This window comes from Telopea speciosissima, chromosome 8, assembly GCF_018873765.1.
Source record: "Telopea speciosissima isolate NSW1024214 ecotype Mountain lineage chromosome 8, Tspe_v1, whole genome shotgun sequence".
Classification (NCBI taxonomy): Eukaryota; Viridiplantae; Streptophyta; class Magnoliopsida; order Proteales; family Proteaceae; genus Telopea; species Telopea speciosissima.
The window spans coordinates 8484412-8497717 of record NC_057923.1 but is presented as its reverse complement, the minus strand read 5'-3'; the positions used below and the strand labels follow the sequence as shown (position 1 = coordinate 8497717).

Sequence of the window (13306 nt, the reverse complement as noted above, 5' to 3'; positions counted from 1 at the left end):
TCCATTAGGCATTTTAACACATTTATTTCCTAGTTTGGTCACCCCATGTACTAAGGATGACTTTTTTTGTGAGGCTTGTGTTCTAGCCAAACAGGTACGATCAACTTATTCCTTGTCAAATAAAAGGAGTTCTTGTTTTCAATTGGTGCATTCTGATGTTTGGGGTCCTAGTCGTAAAACATCTCTTTCTGGTCACCGATGGTTTGTTTCTTTTATTGACTGTCACTCTAGGCACACACGGGTGTATCTTTTATACACAAAAAATCAGGTTTTTGAGTGTTTTCGGCATTTTCATAAAATGGTCCAAACTCAGTTCCAGGCTACTCTCAAAATATTGAGCAATGATAATGGAACCGAATATAAAGAATCTCAATTTCAAAACTATCTAGCTGACCATGGTATTATTCACCAGACCAGTTGTGTTGATACCCCTGCCCAGAATGGTGTGGCAGAAAGGAAAAACCGCCACTTATTAGAGGTGGCTAGGGCTTTGATGTTTGCTAGACATGTCCCATCTCAGTATTGGGGAGATGTTGTCCTTACTGCTGCCTATCTCATCAATAGGCTACCTTCCTGGGTTCTTGACTCCCGTAGTCAAGGAATTAAGTATCGGAGCGTATCGTATCGTCTCGGCCGATACGTCTCGGTATCGGTCATGGCCGAGACGAGACAAGTCGAGACGTATCTTTTTTTTTTTAAATGTAAATGTCTCGAATGTATCGGTATGTTTCGATCGATACATATCGATACGATACGATACAGTCGATACGTATCGATACAGACGAGACATGATTTAAACCATTATTTTATTATTTTTGAAATAACGATACATACCGAGACGTCTCGATACGTATCGGCAACTTAAAAACCACATGGGCCCAAGTCTTCTCAAAACAGAAAACTCGAGCAGGAGCAGGCTGGCGGAAAAAATACAGTTCCAGCTTTGAGAAACCATAAAAAAACATCTTTAAACTTGGTTTTTGCCAAAGATTTGTTGAGGGCTTTGATTCCTTTGCCAAAAACAATCCTAAGGAGGTGAAATCTCATCATTTGCTACATCTAACAGCCCACATTCGAAATCAAAAGGTGTTCTTGAAGGGCAAGGTAGGTTTTTTGAAAAAAACTTGATTCTTTTGTTTAAATCTTTGATTTTTGGTATTTTTTTTGCTATGATTCAAAGGGAATATGTTAAGCTAACTTAGTATTGCATTCTTTGTATACATTTACAAAGATTTGAGTTCAAAATCCGTGTTTCTTTGCATTTTTTACCCAAAACCGAAAATTGCTTCTTTAAAATGATTTTTTTTTTTTTATTTTCTTCTAAAATTTAAAACAAATGCTAATGTATATAATATATGTACTATATTATGTATAGATCTATCACATTCCAAGAAGATTATATATTTACCCTAAAATCTATCACAATAGTCACTCCTATTGTTGAAGACCCTTACAGACATGACTTTGATCCACCCCGAAATTCTTCATGGCAATTGAGTGACTTTACATGTAAGAAATTTCATCTTTTAATCTTTTATAACAATTTCAATGTGCCGCACTTGTCTGGTTATTGATTATTCACAATTCTTAGTATATATGCATGATATATGACACAAATTGCTTGTTTATATTGTTTTTATTGTCCAAAAGTGTATTTCCATGTGTATTTTGATCATTTTCATGCGTTTCTGCACCGATCGATACGTATCTCCGATACGATACGATACGATACGTCTCTTAAAATCGCCCGACCGATACGATACCCGATACCGATACTTAAATCCTTGCCCGTAGTCCAGCTGAAGTTTTACTGGGGGAATTCCTCCTTTGTTGTTACTCCCAAGGTGTTTGGTTGTGTATGTTCTGCTAGAGATACAAAATCTCCAGGCAAACTTGAACCTAGGGGGTTACGTTGTATTTTCTTGGGTTATTCTCCAACCCAGAAGGGTTACAAGTGCTACCACCCCCCTTCCCGCCGTATTTTGGTCAGTATGGATGTTATTTTTTATGAGATCGTTTCCTATTATTCTTCACCACCTCTTCAGGGGGAGAGTTCTAGTGAAGATGTGTTGTCTTTTCAGGTTCCTCTTCTTGAGGTTCCTCCTTTTCTAACCCCTACGGCTATTGTCCAACCCCCTACGGGTGCTGCCCAGCCTCCTTTGACTGCTGGCCAATCTCCCTTGGCTGCTGCCCAGCCTCCTCTGGCTGTTCCCCCCTCATCCGAAGGGAGCCTTTACAGGGGGAGACCATGGGAAAGAGTGCTGTTGATGTTCCTATTCAGGGGGAATTGACTCCTGTCCAGAGAACTACTGGTGAGTTTCAGAAGAAGATTGACAACTCCAATATGATCACCTATAAAAAGGGATGCACCAAAAGGGGGCAGCTTCAATCCACTGTAGCACCGATACCCATTCACTTGCCAGCTCCAGAACCAGATTCTTCCTCTCCTGGTAAGCCCTCTTCCTCCGACCTACCTATTGCTCATCGCAAAGGTACTAGGACTTGCACTCTACATCTCATATCTCGTTTTGTTTCTTATAATCATCTTTCCCCTTCTTTTCGTGCATTTATATCTTCTCTTTCTTCTGTTTCCATTCCTAAAAATTGGAAGGAAGCATCTACAGATGGAGAGTGGAAGGCAGCAATGTTGGAAGAAATGAGAGCACTACACAAAAATAATGTGGGATCTTGTGGCTCTTCCTCCAGGGAAAAAACCAGTTGAATGTAAATGGGTCTTTGTGGTCAAACAGAAGACAGATGGGATAGTGGATCGGTATAAGGCACAACTGGTTGCAAAGGGGTATCAGGAGACCTTTGCACCAGTGGCGAAACTCAACACCGTAAGGGTGTTATTATCTTGTGCTGCAAATCTTGAGTGGGATCTTAAGCAGTTCGATGTAAAAAATGCCTTCCTCCATAGGGAGCTTGAGGAAGAGGTATACATGGATATTCCACCAAGTTTCTCTGATGACAGGATAAGGGGCAAGGTCTGTAAATTGAAGCGTGCTCTTTATGGTTTGAAGCAGTCACCTAGAGCCTGGTTTGGCAGGTTTCACAAGGCTATGATTTCAGCAGGATATAAGCAAAGCAATGTTGATCACACTTTGTTCATCAGACGAGTTGGTGACAGTAACTATTCTCACAGTCTATGCAGATGATATTGTGGTCACTGGTAATAATGGTGATGCTATCAAGAAATTGAAGCACTTCCTTGGCCGTGAATTTGAAGTAAAGGATCTGGGGACTCTAAAATATTTTCTAGGGATAGAAGTTGCTCGATCTTCAAAGGGGATCTTTCTTTCTCAAAGGAAATATCTCCTAGATCTATTGTCTGAGACTGGGTTGCTAGGTTGTCATCCTTCAGATACTCCTATGGAAGCTTCTACAAGACTTAGGAAGAAAGAAGGTGAACCTATAGACAAAGGTCGTTATCAGCGATTAGTGGGCAAACTAATCTATCTCTCTCACACATGACCTGACATAGCTATTGCTGTAAGTTTGGTGAGCCAGTTTATGCATGATCCTTATTCCTCTCACATGGAGGCAGTCCTTCGTATTTTGCGATATTTGAAGTCTGCTCTCGGAAAAGGAATTCTTCTCTCTCCCAATGGTCATCTGAAGGTTGAAGCTTATATTGATGCTGATTGGGCTGGCTCTACTGACAAAAAATCAATTTCTGGCTACTGTTCTTTTGTGGGTGAAAACCTTGTCACGTGGCGTAGCAAGAAGCAGAATGTTGTGGCAAGGTCCAATGCTGAAGCAGAGTTCCGTGCAATAGCACAAGGAATCTGTGAACTTTTGTGGCTTAGAGGATTGTTGCAGGATATTGGTGGTGTTGTCCATCTTCCCATGATACTTATTGTGTCAATAAAGCAGCCATTCGCATTGCTCATAACCCTGTCCAGTATGATCGTACTAAGCATGTTGAGGTTGACCGACATTTCATCAAGGAGAAGCTCGAAGCCGGACTCATCTGTGTTCCGTTTGTGAAGTCTGCTGATTAGTTAGCCGATGTGTTCACCAAGGGGCTAAGTGGCAAAGTGTTTCTTCCTATCTTAGTCAAGTTGGGCATGCACGACATATATGCTCCCACTTGAGGGGGAGTGTTGGATTATATGGGCCAGAATACCGTGGGGGGTATTCTGGACTTTTTTACTGCTTTATTATTGTTTCTATTATGTGGGTTTAGTCCCATATTGCTTACATGTAATTCTATCCTCTATTCTCAATAATATAAATAAAGGGCTTATGGTGATCATTAATCATCCGAGCATTACTCTAGTTTTGTTCCTGTTAACAAAATAATAAAAGAAAATTACAAAAGTAACCCCTAATTAACTCTACATGTTACTGCATCAGCTCTTTTGTTCTTAAAAGAACTCAACTCAATCGACTTAGGCTACGAATATAAGATGCCCCTTTAGTGAGCTCAACACTAAGGTGACACGTATCTTAGGGAGGACTGTCATATCTAAGGGTGCTAGTTTGGTCTAGCGAGCTCGAACCTGAACCCAACAAGGTCTAGGCTGGGCTACAATTGTTATCTCCAAGCCCAAGGTAGGGTCGGGCTGGGATAGGTTCAGCCGGGATTGGCCTGAGGCCTTGGTTGAGCCTGGACCAACACAACCTTATATATTATACATAACAATATCATACATACAGACAAACATGGCTAACCTGATCTTGCCTACCCTTGAAATGACAATAATGAAGCTACTACGGTCAATCAGGGCCAACCCGGCCAAGCCCGATCAAATCAGGCCTGGGCGCTGCGATATCCCAACACAACCTCGGGCTGGACCTGGGTTGAGCTAAGGGGACCTAAGGTTGTGTTCGGATTCAAAAAAACCCCGGCCCGGTTGCACCCCTAGTCAAATTGCAACCCCATGTGTGAGGGGAGACTAACCCACAGAGGAAGGAGAGAGTTGTCATTGTCGAGGCATATATGTCAGCACGTGAGGCAACATCAGAAACTTATGCCCTCTTTGATTCACCTTGATGTTGTTCCGTGCATCATCATAGAAAATACAAACCTATTTTGTTGCCAATGTTGCCCTCATAAACAACCTTGATTTTGTTCCGTGCATCATCGTAGAAAATACAAACCTGGTAGTGCATCCCAAACTTTAGGTCAACTAGTACGACTGCACTGGGCTTTATCTAACATTAGGCCAAAACCTCACACAAATTTTTTGAAAAGCTGCTTTTGTGGGAGGTTAGTGCTTGAAATAAGTCTGCGGAGATGTGGTTAGCTTTTGCTGCTATGTCGACAACTGTATGCACTGCCTTGAAATACTCATCATACAATAGAATACACCTCTGTTGGAAGAGATCTTTTCTACTAGTCCATTGGTGAAGGAAGGCAAGCAGAATTGGCTTTAAACCTCACCATTATGACCATAATCAATGTCACCATCAGGATCAGGAAGACAAACCTTATAAACCACCATGTCATCCTTGTCGTCCATATTTGCCAACAACGACTCAACCAGGGTTAGCAGACGGATTGTATTGGAACACTTACTGCCAAAGTAACCTTTCTCGCCACAATTGTGGCACACTATGTTCTTCAGCCACTCATTACCCTTGGATAAGGGTGTCAATTTTGGGCCAGAACCGGGAACCAGACCGGAACCAATCCACCCAATCGCTTATGGGTCTGGTTCTGGATCTACCGATAAGTTATTGGTCCGGTTCCAGATCTACCAATGAAGTAACTGGTCTCCCAACGGTTCCAGAACCGATAGACCAATTAGGAGCCGTTGGAACCGGAACAAATTCACATCCTAACCCTATATATTATATAATTCTTAAGACTTAAGGTCATGAGCTAAGGTCAAACCCTTTATTTTTTTAGTTTACCATTTTGACTTGTACCACTTGTCTCACGCTATTTTACCAAAGATTTGGTTGTTAATTTATAGGTCCTCTAGAACTACTACTCCGATATGTAGCCCAAAAATCCCCCAATGCCCAAGTACTTTCGCACTGATGGTGCGAAAATGTAACTCATTGTTCAAACAACTATTCAAAGGGGAATGCTAACTTAAGAACATATCTAAAAATAATCCTAACTTATGAGGGTGGTGGTGTTCCTACTTATTAATTGAATACAAAACAAGAGGTAATATGGACTAGTTCTGTGATTTAAGAAAAAAATGATAGTGGGTTGCACATCTAAAAAACAACCCCAAACGAGACAAATTTTAGCTTTGTTCACGTGAACAGTGTTTTAATCTTCAATTTGGGTCTTCTGGATCTACATCAGAAGGACTAAATCCACTAAATACAACCTATTCACCCTCCTACGTTTTTTTACAAACAGACAGCTAATAAAAGGAAATAATGGGAAGAACAGAGAGGAGAGGAACCACAAGGCCAGTCTTGGGTTAATAAAAAATCAATGCATTCCAATAATCAGAATATTACAATAAATTGCATACATATTTAAAGACTTGTAAAAAAAATCCACAACTCCATGTTTATGAATAAAATCATAAAAGAAAATTACAAAAGTAACCCCTAATTAACCCCAAGTGTTACTCCATCACCAACACTATCATATTGCTGATGACTTCAATTGTTAATCAACACTAAGAGGAAAATTTTTCCAGAAATCAGAACAGCCTAAAAATTTACCAAGTGGAAGAATGGATGGACCCCAAATTTTGTGGAAGGTAGACCCCAAGGTCCCCTGCCTAAATGTAAAGTCTCAACCAAAACGAGATTCCACCAAGTGGCAAAATAAACTTTGAAATTCTAGAGACTAAGGACAGGGTGCATGGACATACACAGATAGATGAAAACTGAAAAGATGCATGGACATGCATGGATGGCTGAAAAATAAAAGGATGCATGGGCATACATAGGAGGGTATTTTGTTGAATTTGAGCCTGAAATTTTGATACATGGCTAAGCCATAAGATGTACACCTAAACCAACGGTCAGTTGGATTGTCCTGTATCATCATTTATAATTTGCAGCGTGGACAGGTTACTTTCCTGTATTGATGACGCTCCTTCTCTGTATTCCACTCAGAAAAATCATCAGTTTTCATGTTTCTTTTTTTCTTTGGAACATTGAGTTTTCATGTTTCTCTTTGCTTTGTTTTTTGGATGCTTTACCTACTGCCTTCTATCGAAATAACATGATCATGTATAGTACAACTCGAATTTCAGTCGCCAGGTTTTGAGAAAGAATTTCAAGCGTGGGGCAATTAGTAAGTGTCATATGTTCAGTTTAGATGGAACAATGCCGACAGTTCTTTAAAAGAATGTATGCATAGATTACTAATGATCCCAACTTTCCAGTGGGAAGAGCACAAAAGAGAATTGAAGAAAAGTTGTGAATATTAGAAATGCAGAATAAATAAAGATATATTTTAGCAAGCAAGAAAACGGAAGCCCTGGTCTACGACCATCCTGTAGTTTTCTTCGCTCCTTCCCAGCCCGGAAGTTCGCTTCTGGCAACTAGCTTCTACCGCTAGCGCTTGGACTTGGAAGCGGACTCCGACGCCGAGGTTTGGAACACTTTGTCACCTACGCACTGAGCACCATTCCAAAATGGAAAATAAAGCACAATAAGAAAATTTTTCATTTTGTTTCATTGTTGCCTAATTCATTCTTGTCCCGGTGTTGGTTGTTGTACACGACCTCATAAGAATTAGAAGAAGCCCGAAAAAAAGCAAATGGAATGCTTTCATTATCTAAATCGTTGCAAGGGCCCCTTCCCCTTCTTAAAATTGAGATCGTTCAGACCATATCTCATTCGGGCATTCTCATCTTCGAGAGATTTCTGGTTGACCATGTTCCCAGAAAAAAGATATTTTTTATCTATTCGAGAAACGACGAGCACGACTGAAGTGGCTATACATACAAATCCATTTACGGATCTTATATAAATGGGCTTTTCTTATTGACATCCCTCAAGGTGTCAAGTAATTTGTAACCTTAAATTTTTGCCCTTTTAGTATGACAATTTTTTTCCAATGAATGTAATAGTGTCATTTCACATATGTACTCGAAAAATGCACATGACAATGACTCCTTTTGATAATGACATAATGATATGTCATTTTCAACTTAATTTTGAAAACCTTTTTATACCCCTATCTTAAAAACCTTTTGGGAATAAGACAATGTGCAATCAAAAGGTGTAAAGTTTTAAAATTTAAACACACCTATAGAGGTGTCATTCAGACACTTCCATATATATATATATGACATGATGTTGCTATGACAAATTAACACAAGAAAAAAGGCCACTGGTATTGGGTAACACAGCACAGGAATAAATATAAGCTTGAATTGATAGAAAATAATTTCAGCATACCACTGAAACCAGGCAATGTCTGTTCCCTGGATCCAAACCACGATATAAGACGCCAATATCTAGCTCCATGGTAAGGGCCGCTAATGTGGCAGATATGTCCTCTACAGTCTCGCAAGTATTCTGCCAACCCAGAACTGCAAAATGAAAGCTAGGGATGAATTGTAGTTTTCTACCAAATAAAGTAATAGTGTAGTGGAACAAAAATTCAGGACTACTTCGAGTATTACCTGTTGTGAATACATGAGGGAGGCTTGAAAGAATGTGATGGATATAGTTGAGCTCCCCACAGCCACCTACCTCTGGGTCACAAACTAGCTGGTGATTCATCTCTACAAGCTTCAAAAGCTCATCAAATGAGCTATCTGAACACATAATCTGGCCACGGAAGGCATACTATTAGTAGGATTATTTTCAGAAACATTAATAACTTCCCAAACTTAAAAATTGTTTAGTGTAAGAAGAGTTTTTAACATGAGACATGCCTTCATTGTTCGGAGTGCGCTGGCATTGATATTATGAAAAAATGAGGTATACTTTAGATGTCTGGATTCCACACCGCATCTGTAACAATTCATTCGTTCAAATATATCCATTCCAAAGAGATTATGTGCTATACAAGCACTGTTAGTACAATCCCAAGAGCCCATGCAATTGCTTTCTTCTGAATAAGTATCAGAAACACTCGAACTAGAAGTATATGACTGATGAAGGCAGTCGAAGATTACTGCCAATACTTCAGAAGCATCATTCATTTGTGCCTGTGATAAATCATACATTTATCAAAATTATCTAAATTAGAGAATAACAAAACCGTCCAACATCCCGTGTCTGCATTATTTTAATATAAGCAAATGCTGAAGATACAAAATAAAACGACAGTTAAATATACTAAAATAAACAAAATGCCAGTCCAGTGTATTTACCTCTTGGAAGAAGTTACTATCAGGATACAAGTTGCTTAAAGCAATCCTTAAATTAGTAGGAGAAACAGGTTCTCTTTGCATATCAATAGATGTGATGCTCAAGGCAGTAAATATATCATACAATGCACAGACAACACAAGGATCTCCAACATGAACATGAACAGATGTTGATCTACTCAAGAATTCATCTCGGAATCGTCTCAAATGCCACAAAGACTGCATGTTCAAACAAAAGAGAAAACATTTCAGGCCATAGAACCAAATAAAAGTCAAAATACATAGATTTTTTTGCTAAAATCACTAGCTTGCAGAAAATCATGGAATTGGCACCTGTATGATTACATTCAAAAAGCAATTGTATTCACCGACTTCATTTTTTAGCCCCGTCCCATATGCATCTGCTCCATTCATGTCACTGACAATGAATTCATTGGACAAGGCCCCACAACCATCTGCCTCTGAAGATAAATTTACAGACATTTTTAGCTGTGCAACCAATGGAAAATTTTGAAGTGCTTGAAATGTGTCTGAAATTAAAAGTGACAGATATAAGAGACTGGAATGTGCTAACATTGCTGCCAAATTCTTTTCCGGGGAGGAGGAGTAACGCCCAGTGGTTTAATGGAACAGAGGAGACAGTACAACTGTACAAGTCGTACAATGTTTGGGTAAGTCACATACCAGCTCTGGATGGTCATGTGACATGCTAAATTTAATACAAAAGTGCCCAGACATCACATATAATACTGCAAACATTAATCTAGAATATAATGATATTTTAAGAAATCTGAATACTGTGTAGAACCTTCATACACATCTTCATAACATTAAAAGTGTCGAAATTCAAGCAGGAGAGAGGGGAAGTTGGTAAATGCTTGGAGTTGGCTACACAGAGTACATTTAAATATAGTTCGTTGTTGTGAGTCTCATGCTGTCTGCCAATCTGACTCAACCCTCCTCCTTTACCCGGGCTTGGGACCGGCAGTGCAGAACACACTGGCGGAGTTTTCAATGGGCTTGATGGATAAAAGCTTCAGTCTGAATCTGGTGCACAAAATGCCAGAATGTTTCACTCTTAAAACTGATACAGAGAGACTTGCTGTTGAATAAGATGCCAGGATGTTTTATTCTTAAAACTGATACAGATCAGACTGGCAACTTTTAAATGATAGGCAGGGAACACCCTAAGTCTTTAGGGGATGAATTTCACTCTAATCTTTCAACCCAGAATTTGCAACCTGAATCGCCCTAGGGTAGGGATAACTCCTAAATTCCGAGGACCCGGAGCAGAATCAAGGAAGCTAAATCCCACTATGCAGGGCCTTTAGTATCGGCCAGAAACATGGCATTGCCAATAAGAAGGGAAACAAACAAAGAACAGACAAGAACAAAAGAGAGAAATAACGAAGAGCTAAGAAAGAGCACACCTTAGAGGGGAGGTTATGAATCGCAGGAAATTACAAATCAGCAATCACCATACAAATTCAACGAACTATTTCATTCATTCAATCTCTGCTCCATCGTTGGGTTACATTCATATATTTAAAGCATTGGTATCACTGACTCACGGTGCGACCCAAGACGTTGGAGGCCTGGACATCAAGGTGCCTAGGAGATCAAGTCACACCTCTAGCAAAGGGCGCCTGGATGCATAGGCATTGCGTACAACTATGAGATAAAGGGAAAAGACTCCTAATCATATCCTGAAACTAAAAATAGAACTCAAAACTAACTTGAACTCTATTGACTCTATCGACACCTAACAAAATAATAATAATAATAATGAAATTAAAAATAAGCCCCAATAAATAAATAAATTCCTGAATACCCCTATTGTTATACGAAGATATCTATAACAATCTGAACACCAAGGAAGGGGAAAAAGCTATCTATAAGATAGCTAGAATGAAGTAAAGGATGAGTAGAGACTTTGACCATGTTAGATGCATTAAAAGTGATGATAGTAGAATTTTAGTAAGGGCTGAGGACATCGCAGATGGGATGGTTATTTCGACAACCTACTTAATGAAACCAATCTAAGTTATAGTAGACCGGAAGTAGGCACTACACATCAAGTTACTTGTCGTAGGCATATAAGTAAAATTAGGGTTTCTGAAATAAAAGAAACACTAAGAAAGATGAAAATAGCCAAGGCTCCAGGCCCAAATGGGGTCCCAATAGAAGTGAAGAAGAGCTTAGGAATGTGTGGCATATCTTGGTTAACAAAGTTGTTTAACAAGACTATGTGCAATAAGAGAAAGTCAGATGAATGGAGGAGAAGCATAGTGGTCCCGATTTACAAAAATAAAGGCAATATCCAAAGTTGCAACAGCTATAGAGGCATAAAACTAATGAGTCATATGAAATTATAGGAGATCAGTGAAACACACTGAGAAAAGAGACTACAATTTCGGAGAACCAATTTGGTTTTATGCCAGGAAGATCCACAACAAAAGCTATCTACCTGCTTAGGAGACGCTTGGAAAGATTTAGAGAGAGCAAGAAGGATCTCTGTATGGTCTTTATTGACCTAGAAAAAGCTTATGACAAAGTTCTCTATCATGTGCTAGGGAGGAGAAATGTTTCAAGTAAATATGTAGACATAATTAAATTATATATGATGGTGTGGTGACTAGTGTAAGAACTATGAGGGGTCAAGGTAGTGAATTCCCAATTACACTTGGGTTACATCCAGGATCAGCATTAAGCCCTTATCTGTTTGCGTTTATCATGGATGAGTTAACCAGAGGCATCCAAGATGAGGTTCCTTGGTGCATGTTTTTTGCTGATGACATTGTTTTGGTGGATGAGACAAAAGATGGAATTAATGCTAAACTAGAATTATGGAGATCAACCTTGGAATCAAAAGGTTATAAGATAAGTAGAACAAAGACGGAGTATATGGTATGTAACTTTAGCAACTCCGGGACGGATAATGAAGGGGTGAAAGTAGATGAGATGGAGATTCCGCAAAGCAGCCTTTTTAGATATCTAGGATCAATCATCAGTAAGGAGAGTGATGTCGAACATGATGTCTCACAGAGGATTGAAGTAGGATGGCTGAAGTGAAAAGTGCACCCGGAGGGTTATGTGATCGACGGATTCCTTTAAAGCTTAAAGGTCAATTTTACAAGACTATCATAAGACAGGCTATGATGTATGGCGTGGAGTGTTGGGCGGTTAAGAAGAGTCATATAGATAAGCTAAGTGTAACGGAGATGAGGATGTTGAGATGGATGAGTGGCAAAACCAGGAAAGATAAAATAAGGAATGGCCATATTAGAGCTGGTTTGGGAGTAGCCCCGATTCAAGATAAGCTACGAGAAAGTCGCCTGAGGTGGTATGGCCATATTCAACGGAGGCCGCCGGATGCTCCAATTTGGAGGAGTGACTTGATTCAGATTGAAGACTCTAAAAGAACTAGGGGCAGACCTAAAATGACCCTAGGTGAAGTGGTGAGGAAAGACATGCATAATTTAGGTCTTGATCCTAGTATGACGTCGAATAGAGCTGATTTGTAGTTGTGGTTGTTGTGTTCCCTTTCTTTTATTCTTATTATTAATCTTTGTTCTTTGTAAGGATCCATGTAGCCAACCCCATTTAGCTAGCATAAGGCTGAGTTGTAGTTGGGTTTCCAGGCTAGGTCATGCAAGTTCAGCCATGAGATTGCTACTGCCTTAAGTTTGTATCCTACATGGCTTTCTGCATGTTACAAATCAAATGAAGGATATCAATTTGAATGTCTTAAAGTGATATAGAAAAGGAAGTATAATTAAAGACCCAGGACCCAAGCTCCATTATAAAACTTAGAAGAGAAATAAACATTCTTCATTTTTTCAAGCTGTATCTCTGACTTCCACACTTCCTATGAAGTTCCAGAATACTAGAGGACGCAAGCCATCTTAGTAACAAAAGCACATTTGGGATGATAAAGTCTAAATTGACAAGGAAAATCTAACACCCCAACCCCCAAAAAAGAAAAAGAAAAAATCTATAACCCATCCAAAGATAGTACCGCAAAAAAAAAGAGTTAAGCAAACCGAATCACTTAT

At 39.4% G+C, this 13306-nt stretch overlaps 1 protein-coding gene across 2 annotated transcripts in view; it reads right to left on the bottom strand.

Annotated features, from left to right (window-relative positions):
• The window catches only part of LOC122672887, a 39837-nt gene that overhangs the window by 8629 nt on the left and 17902 nt on the right, over positions 1 to 13306 (bottom strand). For both annotated transcript variants that reach the window (XM_043870394.1, XM_043870393.1), the window contains 5 exons: positions 9585 to 9781; positions 9255 to 9470; positions 8814 to 9089; positions 8559 to 8706; positions 8332 to 8465 (listed from right to left, as the gene is read on the bottom strand). In XM_043870394.1, the coding sequence (XP_043726329.1) occupies positions 8332 to 8465; positions 8559 to 8706; positions 8814 to 9089; positions 9255 to 9470; positions 9585 to 9781 (971 nt within the window). The remainder of the gene's footprint in view (positions 1 to 8331; positions 8466 to 8558; positions 8707 to 8813; positions 9090 to 9254; positions 9471 to 9584; positions 9782 to 13306) is intronic.